The following is a 19,866-nucleotide window of genomic DNA, read 5'->3' as shown; positions in this document are numbered from 1 at the left end:
ATCTTGCCTTTTTTTGTAATATGACAACTTTATTTTGCTGATATTGCAACTTTAAAGTTTTCTTAATGATTAAACCTCACTATGACTATCCCCTCTAAGCCTCAAAAATATTGTCCACAATGTGTTCCTAAAGCTCCCCTGCAGTTGTACAGACTAAACACGGCGAGTGGGGGGAAAAAAAACATCTGAGGAAATGCAACTCTGATAAAGTTTTGTATTTCGTAAACAGTGGATTGGATTTTAATGGAAACACCGTTCTACATTGTAGAAAACAGATCCCTACTCAGGCTGGAAGCAGTTCTGTACCAAAAATCAAAAAAAGCACACAAAAAGCAGTCACTATAAGAAGTATTAATCAACCTGTTTACAACACAGAATGATGGAGTAGAGTCTAGTTCAAGGCTCATCCCAAAACAGTGCTGTGCATGTTGCCTGCAAACCATTGTGTGGGGGGGGAGAAAGGAAAGGAGGGGAAAAAAAACAAAGGAAAAAAACAAAGAAAAAAAAAAGACACTTAATTGGCTTCAAGTGTGCTGCTCAGACAGCGACGCACATCAGCAGTCATGGTCAGTAAAACACTTCACTCTCTCCTCTCCTCCTCTTTCAGTCTTCTGGTTAGTTTTTCCAGCACAATGTTGAGTTCCATGTTTTTATTCAGCTTTAAGTAGAAATCCTTCCTAATTGGATGGATAGTCAGCCAATCAGCAGCCACCTCTGCCAGCAGACGGATGTGTTTCTCCATTTCACCTGTGATAAATGAGAACAGCCAATCAGATAATAGTTGTTTTGTGAACAAGTTTTCAAATTCAAAGAAAGAAAATGTGAGTAACCTCTGCTGATCTGTTGTTTGAACCGACCTGTGCTGAGAGCAGATCTGTAGCTGGCCACCATCCTGTTACAGGCTACCTCCATTATTAAAGAGGGTTTCTTTTCTGCAACAAAAACACTGCGAAGAATCCTTGCCAGCTCACCAAGCCTCGACATCATCAGCAGGCGTTCCTCCTGAGAAGGATTTCGGGTCATGGCCGCCTGAAGCTTCTGAGCCTCCTTTGTGCGAATCTGAATCACAGCCCCATCCAACCAAAAAATAATAAATGAGATTTAACATATCATGAGATTAGTGTAATCGGCTTTACACACACACACCCACCGACCCACGCATACATACCCTCTCCAACAGGGACTGAGACACTCCTTTCAAGACAGTTGGGACCTGGGTGGCAGGAGGAGCTGCTGGGGGTGATATCTGGGAGACTGCCAGGTAATGTGTTGGCTCTTTGCTCTCTGAAGTTTTATCCTCTCCCTTCAATACCAGAGAAACCAGAGCCTTCTCCATCTGAATGTTGGACAAGAAAACAGTTTGTTACTCAGACAGCTAGTTTTCCAAAAACTCTGAAAGCTCAAGGAGGCCTATCGTGAATGCTCCACCCCACTACCCACTGAACTTCAGCTTGAGTGATAAATGACAATGAGGAAAAATTTAACAATTCGGGGTGAACCTTTGGTGTGAGGAAGGAGCCAGCTTTGGCCAGCACTTCCTGAGCTGTGGCTAGCTTCTCAGAGAGAGGAGGCTGAGGCAGCAAGCTGGTTTGGACACTTGGCACTGTGTCCACATTGAAGCAAGGGTGCCAACGGGTTAGTTTATCATCTGGAACAGACACCGGAGGAACCAGTGAAGACAGAAAGACCTACAGACAGAAAACCAGTTAGGATCTTTCAATCTGATGACAAACGTTCATTTAAAGTGGACCCACGTGCCCCTCACAGTTCAAATTACTCCCCATTCACTGATGAGGTCTGGTTCAGAATCTCACCATATGGAAGCTAATGGAAGAGGGTGCTCACCTTGTGATGATGTTTGACTATGGAGATCAGGTTCAGGTGGAAAATGTGTCGTCTCTCTAATAGACGAGAAGCTGACAAGATAGGGCATGCTTCATTCTGGTCTGAGGACACCCAATATATATATGAAAAAAAATTAATTACAAAGTATTGGACATATGAACAGCCTCCAGTTAGACACTTTACTCATTTGCTATCCATTGTTGATAAAAGGAAACTGACAAAAGTGTAATAAGCTAAGAACCTGCATTTTTAAAGACTAGAGAGTACTAACCTGAGAGAATGAAGGGTTCAATGGTCAGCTGGTAGCTTCCCTTCTTAATGCAGCTGCCTATGTTTAGGATGTTCTTCTCCTGTCTGAATGTATAGGCCTCAGGAAACACTGTCTTTATCTGACCTACATGGCTCTCCTCAAAGCGCCTGCAAAGGGAGAAAAGTGATTTCTTTGAGAAAGTACATAATTCAATGGTGGTGCATTCACATACCAACAAATCAGCCTAATGTTGTGTATATATTATACATTTACCACTTTGGGGGCATAGATTAGTGGTAGAGTGCAGGCTTTGCATGCAGAGGCCCTGGATTCAAGCCCCAACCACAACTGTTGTGCTGGTCCCAAGCCTGGTGATTGGGGAGGGTTGCGATAGGAAGGGTATCTGGTGTAAAACCGTAGCCAAATCGGCCATGCACGTAACAGAGCTGACTTGATGCAATATTTAGAAATACCAAAAAAAAAAAAAAAAAAGGCCCACAGAAAAATGTTTTCAAATCATGTGGTCTTTAGAGCATCATTGCTGCATGACAATTTGAGGTGAGATATGCTGGGGTTTCTCCTCCCCAATTTAGAGAACAACTCATTCTGCCAATCTCCTGTGTGTGTACGAACGTTTCTGTAAAATGTGGGGTTGTGAATGAAGTAAGATTTGGATCAGTGTGACTTGTGACACTTGCTTGTCTTTATCTATGGGTTATCATCCTTATTGCTGGTGACATCAGTCATTACATCAACCCTGTATGATCTCAGAGTGAGAAGTTGGTTACATTGTTGTAGTGAAAGAATAAAGACATGGGCAGTAAGATATTTAGAGCATCAGATGCTTTGGAGCTGATTTTTCTTAATTACTTCTCAAAAGAATGACCAGATTACTGACCAGATAAAGACAGAAACTTCAAGTCAACCCAAATAATTATAGCTTAACCATATTTATTTGTGTCGAAGTTTACTTTGATTTGCAATACGATTTTGGCTTTAAATTAATGAAATATTCAATGACGTTTTCAGTTTTTGTCAGCTCTGTTACAGTGAACAAAAGTCTTTGAGTGACATGTGCAATTAACTTTGGTTTTGCTGATTCCGAATATGTTGAGCATTTGGTGAAATCTTAAAAAAATTACAACTTTATACAAGGAATTAAAAAAAAAAAAAAAAGAAAAACTGAAAAGCCTTAAAGTGCCTCCAAAACAGTTATGTACAATCACATTTGCATTCTAGCTTTAACTATTTCTATTTTTGTCATGCGACTTTCCACCTACTTGTGCATCATGTCCTGAACTCCCTGTTTGACCTTGGCAAAGGTGGCTGACTCACAGCGGTTGTACATCATGGCAACCACAGTATCCATACTCCTGAACATCTCAGCCAGCAACTTGTATTGATAAGGCAGGGAGAGACCTGGGGGGACTGCCTGGGAGAGGGTATGGAAGCGCTGGTATGCAGGCTGCTCATAGCTGAGGAACAACAAAGGGGAAAAACACTTTGGTTTGGACCCAATCTGCAGGGCTTCTGTTAGGGAAATTGAAATGTGCCTCCTATTTGATAGTTTCTCCATGAACGTGTGCACATACTCACCTGTCTGGGGTCTGTGTCTGACTCTGCTTGCTTTCCTCATACAATTTCTCTTCATTTCTCCTTTGAGCTTTGGCTGCAAGCTCTTTGGCTTGTTGTATGGTAAACTTGAGGGTTCTTTCAGCAGTGGAGGGCACAGACAGTTTGGGAAAGCAGCAGGTGGTTTTGTTTGATGTTGGAGTAGCTGGAGAGAGCAAAGAGGATGCAGTGCTGTTTTTTTCCTGTGAAAGTGTCTTGATCCTCTGAAGGTGAGACTTAAGGGCTGTAATGTCCTCTTTACACAGAGCCTGGCAGAAAGGGGTGACATGACATGGTGATGAATTCTACTTTAAGGATGTCAGAGTTATTAATCTAATTCAATCAAATCAATTCCACGTACCATTTCTGAAATGGATGTAACCTATTCCTATGTACTGGTTGAGCATATTAAAAAAGTGATTTCTCGTGGGGTTTGCTACATTAAAAATATAGACTAACACACTGCAGATTGCTACCACAGACACTGTTCAGATCGGAATGATCATGCATCGTCAGTTATCTGTCAGCTCTAATACCACCTCCCCTGTAAAAGGTATCTCCAGTGACCACTTGTGATAAGATCTCATGTCACTGCTTAGCAAGATAACACACTGATGTGTCTTATTTTTAGCCAAACTGACTAAAAAGCCTGTTGTCCTAATGTGTGCACGTGTTGGAAAGAGATGGCCGTGAAGGGATTAATGATTAACAATTTAAATATTTAGTTACTTTTGAAACTGTGTTGGGGCTAAGTAGACTTTCAGTGTGGCCAGGGCCCATTTGTTGCTCCTAATGAGACCACACACAGGAGGCATTACACATTCACATCAGTCAAAAATGTTTAACACTCTTAACGCACTGCACTACCTTGGTGGACTGCTTTCTGTTGTTCTCAGTGACATCCTTTTCATGTTTGTCAGCGTTCTGTCTACACTCAGGGGCTGATGGAGCTGCTGGTTGCTGAGAAACTTCACTGGGAGGAGACTGGGATGCATCCTGGACAAAGAGCAAAAAGTGTTGAAAGTGTGTCCAAGTCATCTAAACCTGTGATTAGACCAGCCATGGGCAAACTACGGCCCGTTAAGCTTTTTAATCCGGCCCGCCGAACTTGTCCAAATTATAGTAAAAACCCATGGATGCGTAAAAACCTTTCACCCTTTCCCCTACAATACCCTCGTTTCCCCGATAGATGGCGCACTAGTCTAGACACATTGACCTTTGTTGGAGTGTCGCCCTTCGGTAAAAATGAGCGGACCAAAGAAAAGAATAGTGGACACTGAGTGCCGAGTGTCTAAAAAGGGGTGGACAACAAAATATTTTTTCACTGAAGTCCGATCAACAGCTGTATGTCTGCACAGCAGCGGTACAGTAGCTTAATTAACACGCCGCACATCGCTCTCAATTTAAAGACGCCCTTTCTAGTTTCGGCTGCAGGCAGGATATTTAATACAGTCTATCTCTCAGGACAATCACTCCATGATTTTGCGGGGCTTAAAAAAAATTAGAAATTATTGAGCTTGAGAATTTCGTTGGTTAATAATATGTTTTGAATGTTGAAAGTGATTTCATTGATCTTTTTCCAGTAAATGTTGAGTTCTTTAACTTTGCACCTTCAATGCATTTATTTATTAATATCCAAGTTTGATAAATTACATTGCGTGTCCAAATGCTCTTGGCCCGGTGTGTTTACTGCTGAGTCGTGCATAGTTGCTAAGTTACCGTACGTACTTAAAGAAACGCAAAGAGAAACACCGCTGGGTGTACGGACAGCTAAATGGGACAAACCAATGTGTAGGTTCCTGATAGGTTATTTATTATATTAAAACAATACATCGAGAATGCATTTGTTAGACAATTCATTGTCAATCTTTGTAGCTGTGCGAGACTAGCCTTCCTTAAGTAAACCTCAGTGCCGGATAACCTTCACTACTTAGTCAATTCAAAATGGGCTAACTGGTTAGCATTCTCGACTGACGAATTGATAACATTATTATTGACGCATAATGTTACTATTGCTTACCATTGATTTGGAAACGGGCGGAGCGCCTGCGAATGGCATATTTCTGCTCCTTGGAAACACCCACCGGAGAGCGTCCATTATTTTTCAGAATTCACGTACTTGTTGGAAACTGGGTTGGGAATTACGTTACGCCCTAGGTTAGTTGCAATTAGGTGCATGATTTATACGAAAGTCAATAATCCATTCACTGAACACTTAGAATATTTTTTCCTGGAAGCCTACACATGATCTGTTATCTCTTGCACGACATTCCCATAAAATAGGCTATAGGTCTCCATAATTGTCATTGTGATGAGCAACAAGTTAAGCTGTTGCATAGACACTAACAATTCAGCAACAAATAATGGTATTTATTTACTCTTTTTTTAATTTAATTATAATCCAATAGGCGTGAACTCAGAGCTAAGAAATCGAAAATGATCTCTTTTCCATTAAAACAAAGACTGGCAGTACTGAATGAAATAACAGATGATCAAACCAACATGGAAATCTCGTTTTCGCTGCAATCTCACACAAATTGTCAATCATTTTGTACCACTTCGCCTTCCGTAAAAGTGGTTGTTCTGGGTTGGTCCTGTGGGCGGCATTAGTTTACATGGCTTTTCGAGGGGAAACAGGAATTCCAACGGGGAACCAAATCGGTTGACTCATCGGCCCCTCTGTCAAATTTTAGAACTCATTGTGGCACGCAAGTCAAAAAGTTTGCCCACACATGTATTAGACACTATATTGATCTTATGCACATTGAAAACACAATGGATATACGTCCAGGAAAAGTGAAGTCCAAGCCTAATGACACTAACCAAGGCTAATATCAGGCAACCACAACAGTAAGTAAAGTTAATGACTGGTCATCTTTGAATCTAAATATGAAGAGGAACTACTTGTCCCATAAGAAACAAAGCAAGCCCCAGTTGGACAATACCTGTCGTGTCACTGCAGACAGGACCAATTTCTTCCTCGCCTTCCCCCTCGGCGCTTTCTCGAGGACCTTCACTTCAGCGTCTCCAAAGGCGTTTGTTTGCCGTCTTTTCTTTGCAGTGCTGTGAGCGGTGTCTGCAGAAAACACGGCTGCTCCGAGGTCAAACTGTGTTTCGGCCAAGTCCCTCTTCGGTGTCCTGGGGCTGGAGGGGGGACATTTCGCGGTTTTGGTGAGCGAACTCGCTACATCGTTTAGCCCAGATGCTTCGTCAATCACACGGAGAAACTCTTCGTGAACATGGGACGAAGCATGTACGTCGTCTTTATTCTGAGCGGATCCTGGCCGTGTACTGGTCCCAGCTGAATCGCGGCTGTACTGTTTTCCTGGTTTCCTCGGACCGGCAAAGCTTTTCTTTCTCTGGGAAAAGAAATCAGTAACTCGCGCCTGAGACATGTCGGTACTCCGTGGCGTGCTGCAAAGAAATTAGCACCGATGCCTTACAAACCAAGCTCCAGCAAATTATAAATACTGCCCAGCCACACCATGACTCCGGAAATGATCATACTTGACGGGAAGAAGAAAGGAATTTTCGCGCGAAAAATCAACAAAACCACGCCTCTTCCGGGCCACGCGCTAGGTTAATAAAAGAAGGGTGGGACTTGTTGATGAATTGAGCTGTTTTGGAGTGCTCTATTTCAGGTGATCAAAGTGAACAGTTACTCTGTTAATAGGATCATTACTTATTTATATAATTCATTCGTTGATTAAATTGACTTTTTTTCATCATACGCAGACTTGTATGTATTTGTTCAGTGCATATGTACATATATGTTTAAATTTTCTAGAGTAAAGTCAACCACAGTCAAATTCTTTGTTTGTTCATGAATACTTGGCCAATAAAGATGATTCTAATTATCTCTGAATTACTTGATTTTATTTATTTTTATGTAAAAATTAAACATGAAGCTGGACAAAGCTGGATCTAATTCACTCAGGTCTACCTCTGCTAACTGTACATCGAGTTTTAGAAGTGTCCACAAAGATTAAAAGGAACTAAGTGATAACTCAATGCTTGAATAATTTGCATTGTTTACATATAGAAACAGTGCATACAACAAAACAACGGCAGATGGAATGAAAGAATATATGTGAAATATAACAGATTTTATATGTAATGTGATAAAATCCAACTGAGCAGTGTGTCTTGTTATGAGGGGTTATAGTACTGAGATTAACCAACTAATTCAGGCTTCAGAATAATTTAAAGAAGTTCAATTTGTTTGAATTGCATTGAGTTATACATGGGCCTTTCTTGGGTATGCTTTCAAACCATTTATGTAATTTTGCCTAATTTTCTATGTGAATGTATGCTTTAATGTCTTTGGGTCCCTAAAATCTTTCATAATTCAGGACTAAAGAACAACCAGTGAGGAAAACACATGGATCACAGCCCAGAGAGGTGCCCTTTGACTTGGATTACGTTTCACACATTCAGCAGACTCCTGGGTAGTGTGGTTTGCATTGTACGTTGGGCGGCGCTACTGACGCACACAATATATTTTGTCTCGGTGACAAATCTCTCTTCAAGAGGTACACAGTAAATGCGCGACTGGTGTGGAAATGTTCCAGCCTATAAACAAGAAACTCAAACAAAAATAGGTTTTAACATGTTTGATCATTTCATGTGAACTTCCCTACTGAGGAGACCCTTTCTAATTAATCAGGGTTGTAAACAGCAGCTGCCTGAGCTGGACGTTAGGCTCATATTTGCTCTTTGCAGTAGGGAGGTGACCAGCAGAAGAGCAGCTGCAGTTCACTGGAGAATTGCTCCTCTATGAACGCCCTTTAGACTGACTTGCCTGTGAATCACATTTTCCACCTACAACACTGCCCCTCCACAGGAACATATGCTGCTAAACTTTTCTTCGCCGAAGCGAGTCGGCAGGACGAGGCGGTCAGCTTAGAGCCAAAAACACAGGCGAACTATTTAAAACTGAAACTTTTATTTGAACTCGAAAACTTTCCACACTTTTAGTCTTTTTGATGGGTCATCGTGAGCACACATTGAAATAACGACCTATTCATGAGTCGCTTTTAATCAGTCAACCCCGATGGAAACGTTTGCTTTAATTCAGTCGTGTTTTTGCTCTGATCTACGGTAGCTATTCATAAATGGTTATTGATCAACGTGGAACGAGATCAACAGTGTCATGGATCTTCAGGTGATCGTCTGGCTCTTTCACTGCTTTCTGCTGCCCACGACGTTGTTAGCAGGTAATAAACTTACACTTTCTTAAGGAACAATAACGAAAGATCAACAAGTTACTCTTTTATCTCCATTTCCGTTGGCATGATCTGTGAAACTTGACTCACGCTGGGTGTTAAATTGATAAAGCTGCTCGAGGGAAAACTTTCAAACTTTAACATCAGGTATAAGCATTTATCAAACTTTTGCGGTGCCTGCTGTAGAAGCATTGGGACTCTTTAAAGGATGGCGGACAGTGGTGCGACTTTGCGTTTTAGACTCAAATCTCAGTCTTGTTTAAAAGAGCAGTTGTGCAATGTGAGGAATGCGACACGAGAAAGAGAGAGAGGGAATGTGGAAAGTAATGATGTGAGAGTGATCATTGGTCCCGGGCTGCAATATTAGCAGAAGGAAATTTGAACCCAAGTCACCGGACAGGCTATGGTCTACGTCTCCAATGTCGTCAGAGCACAGTCATCCTTCCTGACTACCAACATTTGGGTTTGTTTGTTTGACAATCATATGTTTTGAGACTGAACATTATTTTCGAATGTGTGAAGATGACGGAAGCGGCACATTGACTCAGAGCACTTCACCTGCCACCGTGTCAGGGTCTCCTGGTCACCTCTTCCTGAGAAGTTTCAAATTTAACATGAATAACAGAGCTCTTAAGTGTTTTTGTTCTGCCGAATATAAGTTGCATTTATCTCCTGGGAGTAACTCCACTAGCTGTGAAGAGAGTCTAATTTGATTGAAGTCTATGTGAAACAAGTCTTCTAAGATGAAGTATTACCTCAGTAAATATGTTCATAATGAGTTGATGTCTATATCTCTAGTTTCAAGTCTTCTTTCAGACAACTTATTTTTTGAATGATGGGACCATTCAGTAAAATAGACCATGGAGTATGCTTTAAGGAGTGTTAGGGACAGTGACTGTGACAGACTACAGAGCGGGTTAGACCCACCCTACACTCATCTGCTCCACCCTCTCCTTCAAATATGGTTTCTTCTGGTTAAAAAAAAAAAAATCAAGCTGACAGACAGGCAAATTGCAAACTGTAGCCTTAAAAATGGCACATCACAAACCAAAGGATAGTATCATGATGGGTTGACACTGACATCTGCCACAGCTTCTCAAAATGGTTTCCTATCCACAACAGTTTTATCCACACACAAATATATGTATAAAAATATCATATTTTCAGCATTAAGTAGCTGGATTGTCATTTGTAGCTGTTGGCTAAAGTCAGTAAATGACACATGATCTTGAAGTGGGCAGTGGCATGTAATAGTAATATCAGTAATCCAAGCTGCACAGAAAAGTATTTATTATATTAAAAGTCAGTTCATGGTCACTTGGGAGCCTGAGCTAATCTTAGCTGACATTGGGTGAGGATGGTGTACAGGACAGAACGTCAATCCTGCTCTCTCTCTCCCGCTCTCAACCCAACCGGTCGAGGCAGATGGCTGCCCCCCCTGAGCCTGGTTCTGCTCAAGGTTTCTGCCTCTTAAAGGAAGTTTTTCCTTGCCACTGTCGCCAAGTGCTTGCTCATCGGGGGATCTGTTGGGTCTGTTTAAATAATTTTATAAAGAGTTTGGTCTAGACCTGCTCTATATGTCAAGTGCCTTGACGTAACTTTGTTATGATTTGGCGCTTTAGAAATAAATCAGATTTGATTTTATTTGATTTGATTTGCAGGGTTTACATATAGAGACAAATAACTGTTACCACTGACACCGGTATGCAATTTTGTATAGTTGCCAGTCAACCTAAGCTGCACATCTTTGGACTGTGGGAAGAAGCTGGACCTGGAGAAAAACATAGTTCCAGTAAAAACCATTACCTATTATATAATGTATAAATGGAAATATATCACCATAAACAATCTTAACGTTGAGCCAAATGTTATAAAAGTTTTTGTGTGTGGAGGTGGAAGAAAAAGAGAAACTGAGGAAGAAAGTGTGTCTCCAACAGGATGTCACTGGCTAGAACTTGTTGAGTCGACATAAGTTTCGCAAGGAAGTGAAACATGCCAATCATGTTGTCAATACAATGTCACACAATTATTTGAGTTAATTTGGGTTTTTGTTTGAGAGCATTTAGTTTTTTTCCTAGTTGCCAAAATAATTGAAGATGACACTCTGGAAAAATTTTCACATAGAACACAGTGCAAACTTCTCTGTGTAAGAGAAGGAAATCTTTGTTTTAGTTATATAGTAAGAACTATAAAAAGATACATAGTGTGAGTGAGAGGTAGAGGAATTGTAAACACTGGAGGCATTGTGAGAGGTGGAGAAAGAAAAAGGTTCTCAGATTAATTCACAAAGTTACTTGACTATATTATAGCAACCATATGTAGACATCAGGAGAGGCTGGTTAGGGGGTCCAGGGGTCAGGACAGAGGGTTCAGCTCAATATGAGCTGAACTACTATAATCCATACATCTAGTCTTCAGTATAAATACACTGTAACTATGTAGTTACAGTCTCTGTTGAACACAGATACACATAAAATGGTCCTAATGAGTTGATGTCAGGGATGTTTAGAGATATTTAGAGAGCATCAGAGACACAAAGATGCTAATCTAGATTGTGTGTTAGGAGAGAGAGAGTTGAATATGGATCCCTCATATCAAACTCTAAAACTTTCCTGAATGTTTTAGGCTGTGTATTGCGTTTAACTGTTGCTATGCCAGTGAGCCAGAACCGTTGTAGACCAGAGTGGCTTAACAAGACTTCGGGGCTCAGTGAGAAATGCTAAGACTGTATGTGAGCTGCAGGTCTGTGGGATTGAGCCAGAGGAGGGGGGCTTAGTGCAGATGGTTGATATGTTCTCTCTCTGTTCAGACAGACAGCTGTCCAGGGATCTGGTCACAAGCAGGACAACAACATCAGGTCAACAGCTCTTCTGGATGCACTTCCTAATAATGCTTAACTTAATGGAATAACTAGTGTTATATGTGTTGTATGTAGTGTATTGTAAAATCAATTTAAACCTCTAGTGAACACAAATATCCTCTGGTAAAGATTTATGGTCTGTTATCCATATCCTGATAAGTTGCAAAGCGTCATGTGGACATTGGTTGCTTTGGCCAATCTGTCAACTGACAGCTCAAACAGAACATCATCGAGAATGAGAGCACAGTTTCAGTTATCAGACAGGAAATAACTCTCTCAACAGTGGTTCTGTATGGACAGCATGGCAGCCTAGTGGTTAGTGCTCTTGCCTCACAGCAAGAAGTTTGTGTGTTCAATTCCCTGGTATTTTCTCCCCGTGCCTGCATGGGTACCAGTTTCTGGTTTCTTCCCACAGTCTAAAGGCATGCCATATGATTGCTGACTCTAAATTGCCGGTAGGGATGACTGTGTGTGAGTGGTTCCTTCCACCACTGTGGGATTGTTGTTTGTCTCTATGTGTTCGCCCTGTGATGGACTGGGGACCTGTCAAAGGTGTACCCTGCCATGAGACAGATAAGCGGTAGAAGAGTGCTTAATACTGTACACACAGGGAGAGGCCACTGTATCAGAGTCAAAGCCATATTTAATTTATCAATAAAAAAATATTGATTCAAATAATCATAAAAATGTTGATTTAAGAAATGTAGCAATCTACCAGTCTCATAATTTGTCACACTCTGCTTCACATATGCTTCACCTGTGAAAATGCATCTTGTAATCATATGGACATTATGACAGTAGAGTCCATTAGGCCTTGTCAGTTACCTAACAGGACATTTTATTAATTCATTCATTTGTTCATCTTCTGCCGTCTGTTTCCGCATCATGGGGGGTCCTGGAGCCAATCCCAGCTCACACTGGGCAAGGGCGTTGTCACCCTGGACAGGTTTCTAGTCCATTGCAAGCCAACACATAGAGACAGAAAGATACGAACAGCCACTCATACTCACACTCACCATTTACCGGCAAGAGTCACCAATCATCCCAAACATTTATTGTAATTACAAGTTCACATTTGTATGTGTACAAGGGAAACAGAGAGTGACAGAGTGAGGGGGGGGGGTGTGCGGGTAAAGTATTATCTGTTTTTCCATATATTGTTTCCAGAAAAAAAACAGGAAACTGGTGGATCACAGAATGTGTGCTGACATACACACACAGACAAAGTGAGAGAATGTTCCATCTGCCAGATGAGTTCTATAGCAGATTTGTTGGTTTTTACAATTGACATGGGTTGTGAACATTATAAGTGAAGGTTACTGTATTCAGTAGGCATTCTATCTGATTGTTGTTACTCTGCCAGTCATGACTCTAAACAGACTTCAGCATGCCTGGGCACTTTCCTGACGGTGTGCATCAAAAAGCAAGACTAAGAGGAATGTAAAATCTACATTCTCCAGCCAGCTCATCATTATAAAGCTTAATCTTCTCAGCAGGATCCAGAGGAGGTCAAATCTGTGAGACTTTAAGAGTGGACTCTCAGTTACTCAGTCAGCTGGCTATGTTGGGTGAAACAGTAGCGAGGCTGACATAACTAAGCAATGAGAGAGAATAGTCCTCTCCTCTGCTGCTTACAGAGTTAGAAACAGGGGAGTAACTGCTACACGCCCACACACAAACACACAGACACACACACGCACACACGCTTCCATTTTCCATAACGTCTAAGTGCACAGTAGATGTTGGTTGTGGGGTTGAATCAGAGCTTTTAGTTTTGACTTGCAGCTGCATGAACTGCAAATATGAACTGTATGAACTGCTCCTCTCAATTCTCACGTTTATGATGTTAGAGCTTTGCTTGTCAGAAGTGAAGTTAGTTGAAAAAAAAAAGCTGTTCTAGATCAATAGCAATACAGTTAAACTTTATTTGTTTTATTATCCTGGAGTTTATCTCCAGGATAATAAAGTTAGTTTCAGTTAAACTAACTGTGGGTTTCCTCCAGGTACTCCGGTTTCCTCCCACTGTCCAAAGACATGCATGTCTAGGTTAACTGGTGACTCTAAATTGCCCGTAGACCTGAGTGTGAGTGTGAGTGGTTGATTGTCTGTGCTTGTCTTTGTGTGTTGGCCCTGTGATGAACTGGCAACCTCTCCAGGATCACTCGTGACCTGGAAACGGAAAAGTAGAAGATGGATGGACTGATGTTTCGCCTCATCCAAGAAGCTTTAGTCCATGCCTTTCTGGTTAGACTAAGCTAGTCTGACTGGCTGGTGATGAAACTTGGGTATTTGGCCTCTGTATCCAAACTCTTGAAGTCTAACGTTGTTGGATATCCTTGAAGATGTTTTGCGTCGGAGCCAAGAGGCTTCATCATGGAACCTCTTGATGTCTTTGAGGGTAATGCTGTTTTGAAGCCTGATATATTTTAAAGCAGAAGAAATTAAATTTAAAGGAGAAGTTGGGTATAATTGATCTGATCTGCTCTGTACTTGTACTAATTGTGAGGCAGGCAGGTAGTCTGCCAGTTACGGGGTCGCCACATGCTAATGCATGAACCAGCTTTATAACCCATGTTCTGCTAAATGGGACCACCATTTAAAAAAATAACATTGTGTTCTTTTGAAGACTTGAAACTAAAAGAAAATATTAATGATGGAAAATATCAAGCGAGAATTAGGGTAATTTTCATACGGACTTAACTACAGCCTGATTAATTTTAACAACCAGTAGTGTCGCCCCCTGATGGTCTGTGGAAGAATTATGATAGCACACTACTGAGTAACAGGAGGACAGTAGTCAGATAGGACAGCATGAACTGGACACTGATGGTAACAGTCTAGTGAGATTCTAGGAAACATTGGAACTCTTGCCTGATAGGGCCAAGGTACAACACTGGAGGATGGGTTACGTGCCCTTGGGATTGCAGAATGGAGAATCTGGTAAACAGGATGCAGCCTAGGCAGTCCACATGCAAGAGAACATGGACTCACACATGAACACACGCACACATCATCATCCATGTATAGGTAGTACCTCTGGATTCTGGAATACTATAGATATAGATATCTCTGACTGTGTTGGTAGTAGGGCTGCTGTGAATAAAGGAGACTCCCTGTTTGACACCTGTGTCTCGGCATCTGTCTCAACATATGATCTTCATTGATCCCTCGATTGCTGCCACAACATAATTGGTGGCACTGACTTGATCAAACTTGGGTCCCTGGGCTGAGAGGGAGGCCGGTGCTTCCTGCATCAAGGGTGCTGAGAAATCTGCAGAATAGGGTAGGTTGGTGTTAAACCTACAATCAGTGCACTTGCTGTTGGGGGTGATGACTGAGTCCTTGGCCATTTGGGGATGCATTCGAATGAACAGTTGTTTAAGAGTTGATTTATTACGTCCATTTGCAGGGAAAAGTATTGAATATTGATGGGGAGAGATAGAGGTTGTGGACAAAAGGGATATACATGTCCTGAGTAGAACATTCACATGTTGAGGTGCTGCCAGCAAACTCTGAAAAAAGAGGTTGTAGTTACTCATTTATTGTGTTTATGTATTAATGAGAAGTACGGAAGGTGCTGAAGCTCAGAAGGTGATCAGGTGGAGACTGAACAACACAGGAGTGTGTGTGTACAAGTTTGGCTGATTGTGTATATCTATTTGTGTGTTAGAAATGCGAAGCTGTTCAAGTACAGAATGGAGCCGGAGATGCTCAAGCTGTGTGCTGAGGAAATAAGTGATTGGAGAATGGAGAATCTGGTAAAAAGGATAAAGCCTGTGCAGTCCACATGCATGAGCACATGGACTCACACTTACACGCATACACCATCATCCGTGTATAAGAGCCACCTCTAAGAACCCAGAGTGAGTGGTGTCTTAAAGAAGACTCCTCATTGACACCCGTGTCTCTGCGTCTGTCTCCACATTTGATCTTTGTTGATCCCTCACTCTGCTACAACATGTCATTAAACAGAATACTGGTTGATGGTACTTTGGCAATGGCTTTACGGTACAATCACTTTTAATTCCAGTGTATGTTTCAAATCAGTAAAATTTGATCTCACCAATTAACTCCTGTGGGAGCAAAGTTGTTAAAATCTCCCTGTTGTCATATGCACTATTTTATGACACCGTCTTGAGGTGGGAAAGCATATGCCTTTAAAAATAACCTCTGTCTGTGGGGTTTTTTTAATATTGTACAGTAATGTGGCACTGACTCATAGCTTCTTACAGAGTTTCTCAGAGCAAACAGAAGTCTGAGCCAGGTCTTAAGAAATGTGAACGTACACAACACAGCAAGCAGCCAACAGGAAGACAAAATCAGTGTCTGTATTAATGTGCAACACTCCCTCTGATGCCCAGTGACTACAGTAAGATTGGCTTGATGGCCAGAAGAGGAGAAAACAATGAGGGGTGTGTGGCAGTAGAAGGGAGAAATGTGTTTATTGTTACATCCTGATAGACAGAAACAACCAAACCCCTCTGTATTAATCTTCTACTGGAAGCATCACAAATAGCAAAGCATGTAAATAGCAGGGAGAGTGATCTGAAAAATGTAATCAACATACACACCTGTAAATGTGGAATATATAGTAAAACACTTTGTTTGCTGAAAGAATACCTTTCATATAAAATAAAACACTATGGACAATAAAACTGACCCAGGAACAGTCAGAATATGACGAATGGTTAGTGGGAGTTGAGGAACTGACAAACATGGGAATAAGAGACACAAAAGGAAGAGGGAGAATGGAGAGGAGCAAAAGAAAGGGCAAAACACTGAATCACATTCATGGCTGAGACAAAGGCTTCATCATTAGCTACTGAATAAATATGCCATACAGATACCTGCAGTGTTACAATTCCAAGGTTTATGAGCACACTTGCCATGTCTAACTTCCTCCTAAGTTCCTTAGCTACTGTTTTCTCTGCACTGGTCAGATCCTGGCTTTGTTTTTCTACTAGCGTATGTGTATGTGTGTGTTTTTGCGTGTGTGTAATAGATAACAATAAGTACTCACAATGTGTCCAATTGTGTCCAATTTTAAGTCTGCTCCTTCCTTTCTCAGACTGATAGTCCGATGTCTATATTCACTTAAATCCATCTGTCACATGCTGAAGTTGAAAAACAATAACTGAAGAATTTAATTAAGTGACAAAATTGGTGGGATAACTTCACTGCCAGGTCTGTTGAGAGAATAACAACAGTGAATTTAAGAGTATTTAATAGCATTTAGACAGCATGAATGTGTTGCTATAGTAATATAATGACCATGGCATCACACTGACACTAGAAAAAAAAAAAAAAAAAATTAGCACCTGAATTGTAAACGCACAGAGGAAGAGGATAGGCAGAGGGGGTGTTGTTGAACAGTGTTATCATGTCTGACCATAGCCATCATTATGGGTGTGTTCGATGATTAACTGGGCACTTAGGGTGTAGTAGGGTTCCTTACTACCCAGCTTGCTCTCTATGTCGGAACTGAAGTTGTTTGAGACAGAAATGAACTGTGTAATGTAACAGTTAATATGATGACAAAAAAAGCTGAACTTGAACTTAGTTTTCATCATTGTATAATATTAATTTGTTAACACAGACATTTTTTTGCTCATGTTTACGCAAAATCCATGATGTGTGAAGAAGCTGGGAAGTGGAAATAATTGCAGTAGAGGTTTGGCTCTATGTGCCACTGGGCGTCTTTAATCAGGTGACCTTGCTATCAGCAGTATAATATTCAGACTGTATGAAAAAAAAAAAGTTTTACTAGAACTATTACTGTCCCCATATTCTTTTTGTTATTTAATTTTGGCAGAACAGAATATGTCCTCAGAATAAGCTTTTCTTGAGTCATAACATAAGTCACAACATTTGGAGTTCCAAGAGTTTAGTGTAGTGTATTGTATAATGATATGTTGAACTGCAACATATAAGCGTCCAGGATAAATGTCCCAGCTGACCTGTCCTTTCACCATTAACAATATTAACAATTGTGTGAGTCACATTGCTATTGGAAAAGAGGAACTTCTTTCTTCCTCTTAAAGCCAGCAGTGATATAGCTGAGCATGATTCACAGGGTTCTCCTGAATTACCTAATGATGACAAGATGGTGCAATGAGATAATAATCAACAGTATACCCCAATATACCAAACCAAGCCCCATTAGACTCAATTCAATTCAATATCACATAAATCTATGTTTTCATTTTTTCTTGCTGGTGGTTTCCCACCATGTGTCCATGGTTTAGAAATATCTATTGTGGACACTATGTCTTCCCCCCAGTCTCGCTGAATAAATGCTATTTGGTTTGTGGTTATCAACAAAATTCAATAAAAGAAAAAAGAAATATGATTGAATGGTTGAATTGTAGGAATTTGTTGCAGTTTTATTAAACCTTGTGGCTTTAAGGAGGAGGCAATGCAAGCAAAATAAAGAAAAATGGATGTGACAATAATATCTGTTCTAGACCAGGAACGGGAACTGTGGATATGGCATATGGGCTGGACATAGCTGTTCTTTATTATCTTATATCACACCTAAACAACCCTTGGCCTCAACAATAGACTTCACTGAAAGACTTAAAATCCAATGGGAACTCAACATTACTCAACAATATCTTCTTTGCATTTTTTCTTTTGAAATGTTTGTTTAATGTTCAGTTCGATGTCTTGGCAGAACAAAACTTGAAAAAATATAACAGAAAGATAAAGAGATCCATCCATCCATCTTTTACCGCTTTTCTGTTTCCACATCGCGGGGGATGCTGGAGCCAATCCCAGTCAATGTTCTGGGCGAGGGATGGAGTACACCCTGGAGAGGTCACCAGTCCATCACAGGGCCAACACACAAAGACAAACAGAGACGGACAACCATTCACACTCAAGATAAAAAGATGAATACAATAAAAAATCTTCACAGCCTGTCTTTGGTTTGATTCCTGCAGAAAGGCAGGAAGACAACATTAGGTTTCATGTGTTAGCAACTGGAGGAAATAACAAAGACATTGCAGACATTGTCTTATCATGAGTCATATAATGGTCATATCAGAAACCAAAATGAGAAACAAAGGCAGATTGAAAAGAATTGATATGAGCTGATAGAAGAGTAGAGCTTTCTTTTAATTTTGAACTGGATTATTCCATAAAACAAAATTGAAGGTCTGTAGTTCTTCTAAGGTTCTCTAGCTAGTCTGAATTTAGGTTCAGCATATTTTCCCTGCAAGGAGACAGCTTTTCTTCTTATTTACCCGTGCTGTGCAAAAGGACCAGGCAACAGCCTGAACAGTAGACCTTTCAACTATATGTTCAATATGAATAAACTCAAATTAATCTTGTTGAGTTAGTTATTATTACCGTGTATGTTTATCAGCTGGAATTCAAGTTTCACATTTCCAGCTTTTAATGCTGGCAGATCATCTTAATTCCTTCAAGCCAGCAGTACCTAAAAAATCCCTTCTTCACTTCATGTGCTTCAGAAGCTGTTTAGACTACTAGACTGCAACATGAAACCTGTTTTGTAGAAAACATAACTGGGACTGTATTAAGTTTCTTATTAATCCTTGTAGCTGTGGTTGTGGCGTGTTGAGCATGTAATATCTCAGGGTTTGCTTTTTTGCCCCATTTTACATAAATTTAATCTGTTTTATATAAAATGAACTAATGAAAGCAAAGGTCTTTAGTGGGCACAGGCTGATTTCCGGAAAAAATAGAGTGCGAAAGAAGATCGCAAGATCTAGACCTGCCTAGACCCTTTTTATGTGTAATGTGCTTTTATGTAACTTTTTAATTATTTAGCATTATAATGGTTAGCTCTGTTGCCCTGCAACAAGAAGGTCACGGGTTTGGCCTGGGGCCTTTCAGTTTGCATGTTCTCCCTGTGCTTGTGTGGGTTTCCTCTGAGTACTCAAGTTTCCTTCCACCTTCCAAAGACATACATGTTTAGGTTAATTGCCCGTTGTTTACCTTTGTCTCTCTTTGTATATTGGCCCTGAGATGGACTCTCAGCGTGTCCAGGGTGTACCTTGCTCTCGCCGATTGTGAGCTGGGATTGGCTCCAGCATCCCCCGCGACTTGGAAAT

General features: G+C 40.8%; 2 protein-coding genes across 5 annotated transcripts in view; one reads left to right on the top strand and one right to left on the bottom strand.

Moving 5' to 3' along the window:
- Positions 1-202: 202 nt before the first annotated feature.
- cdt1 (chromatin licensing and DNA replication factor 1) lies at positions 203-7,200 on the bottom strand. Its single transcript, XM_029521066.1, has 10 exons — positions 6,652-7,200; positions 4,574-4,702; positions 3,692-3,975; positions 3,376-3,570; positions 2,117-2,262; positions 1,846-1,946; positions 1,500-1,688; positions 1,169-1,336; positions 858-1,059; positions 203-747 (listed from the first exon to the last, which is right to left on the bottom strand). Exons 1-10 carry the CDS (start codon positions 7,099-7,101, stop codon positions 581-583), a joined length of 2,031 nt encoding a protein of 676 aa, XP_029376926.1. The 5' UTR covers positions 7,102-7,200; the 3' UTR covers positions 203-580.
- Positions 7,201-8,514: 1,314 nt separating this feature from the next.
- piezo1 (piezo type mechanosensitive ion channel component 1 (Er blood group)) overlaps positions 8,515-19,866 on the top strand; it is a 103,316-nt gene continuing 91,964 nt past the window's right edge. For all 4 annotated transcript variants that reach the window (XM_029520407.1, XM_029520409.1, XM_029520408.1 and 1 more), the window contains exon 1: positions 8,515-8,922. In XM_029520407.1, coding sequence (XP_029376267.1) covers positions 8,859-8,922 — 64 coding nt within the window. In that variant the 5' untranslated portion in view covers positions 8,515-8,858. The remainder of the gene's footprint in view (positions 8,923-19,866) is intronic.

This window comes from Echeneis naucrates, chromosome 15 (assembly GCF_900963305.1).
Source record: "Echeneis naucrates chromosome 15, fEcheNa1.1, whole genome shotgun sequence".
Lineage (NCBI taxonomy): Eukaryota > Metazoa > Chordata > Actinopteri > Carangiformes > Echeneidae > Echeneis > Echeneis naucrates.
This window is presented reverse-complemented; position numbering and strand designations above follow the sequence as displayed.

Coding starts and splice junctions, on each gene's coding strand:
- cdt1 (XM_029521066.1), bottom strand. CDS start 7,101: ATGTCTCAGGCGCGAGTTACTGATTTCTTTTCCCAGAGAAAGAAAAGC. Junction 1,337..1,499: donor GCTCCTTCCTCACACCAAAG/GTTCACCCCGAA, acceptor TCCAACATTCAG/ATGGAGAAGGCTCTGGTTTC. Junction 748..857: donor CAGATCTGCTCTCAGCACAG/GTCGGTTCAAAC, acceptor CATTTATCACAG/GTGAAATGGAGAAACACATC.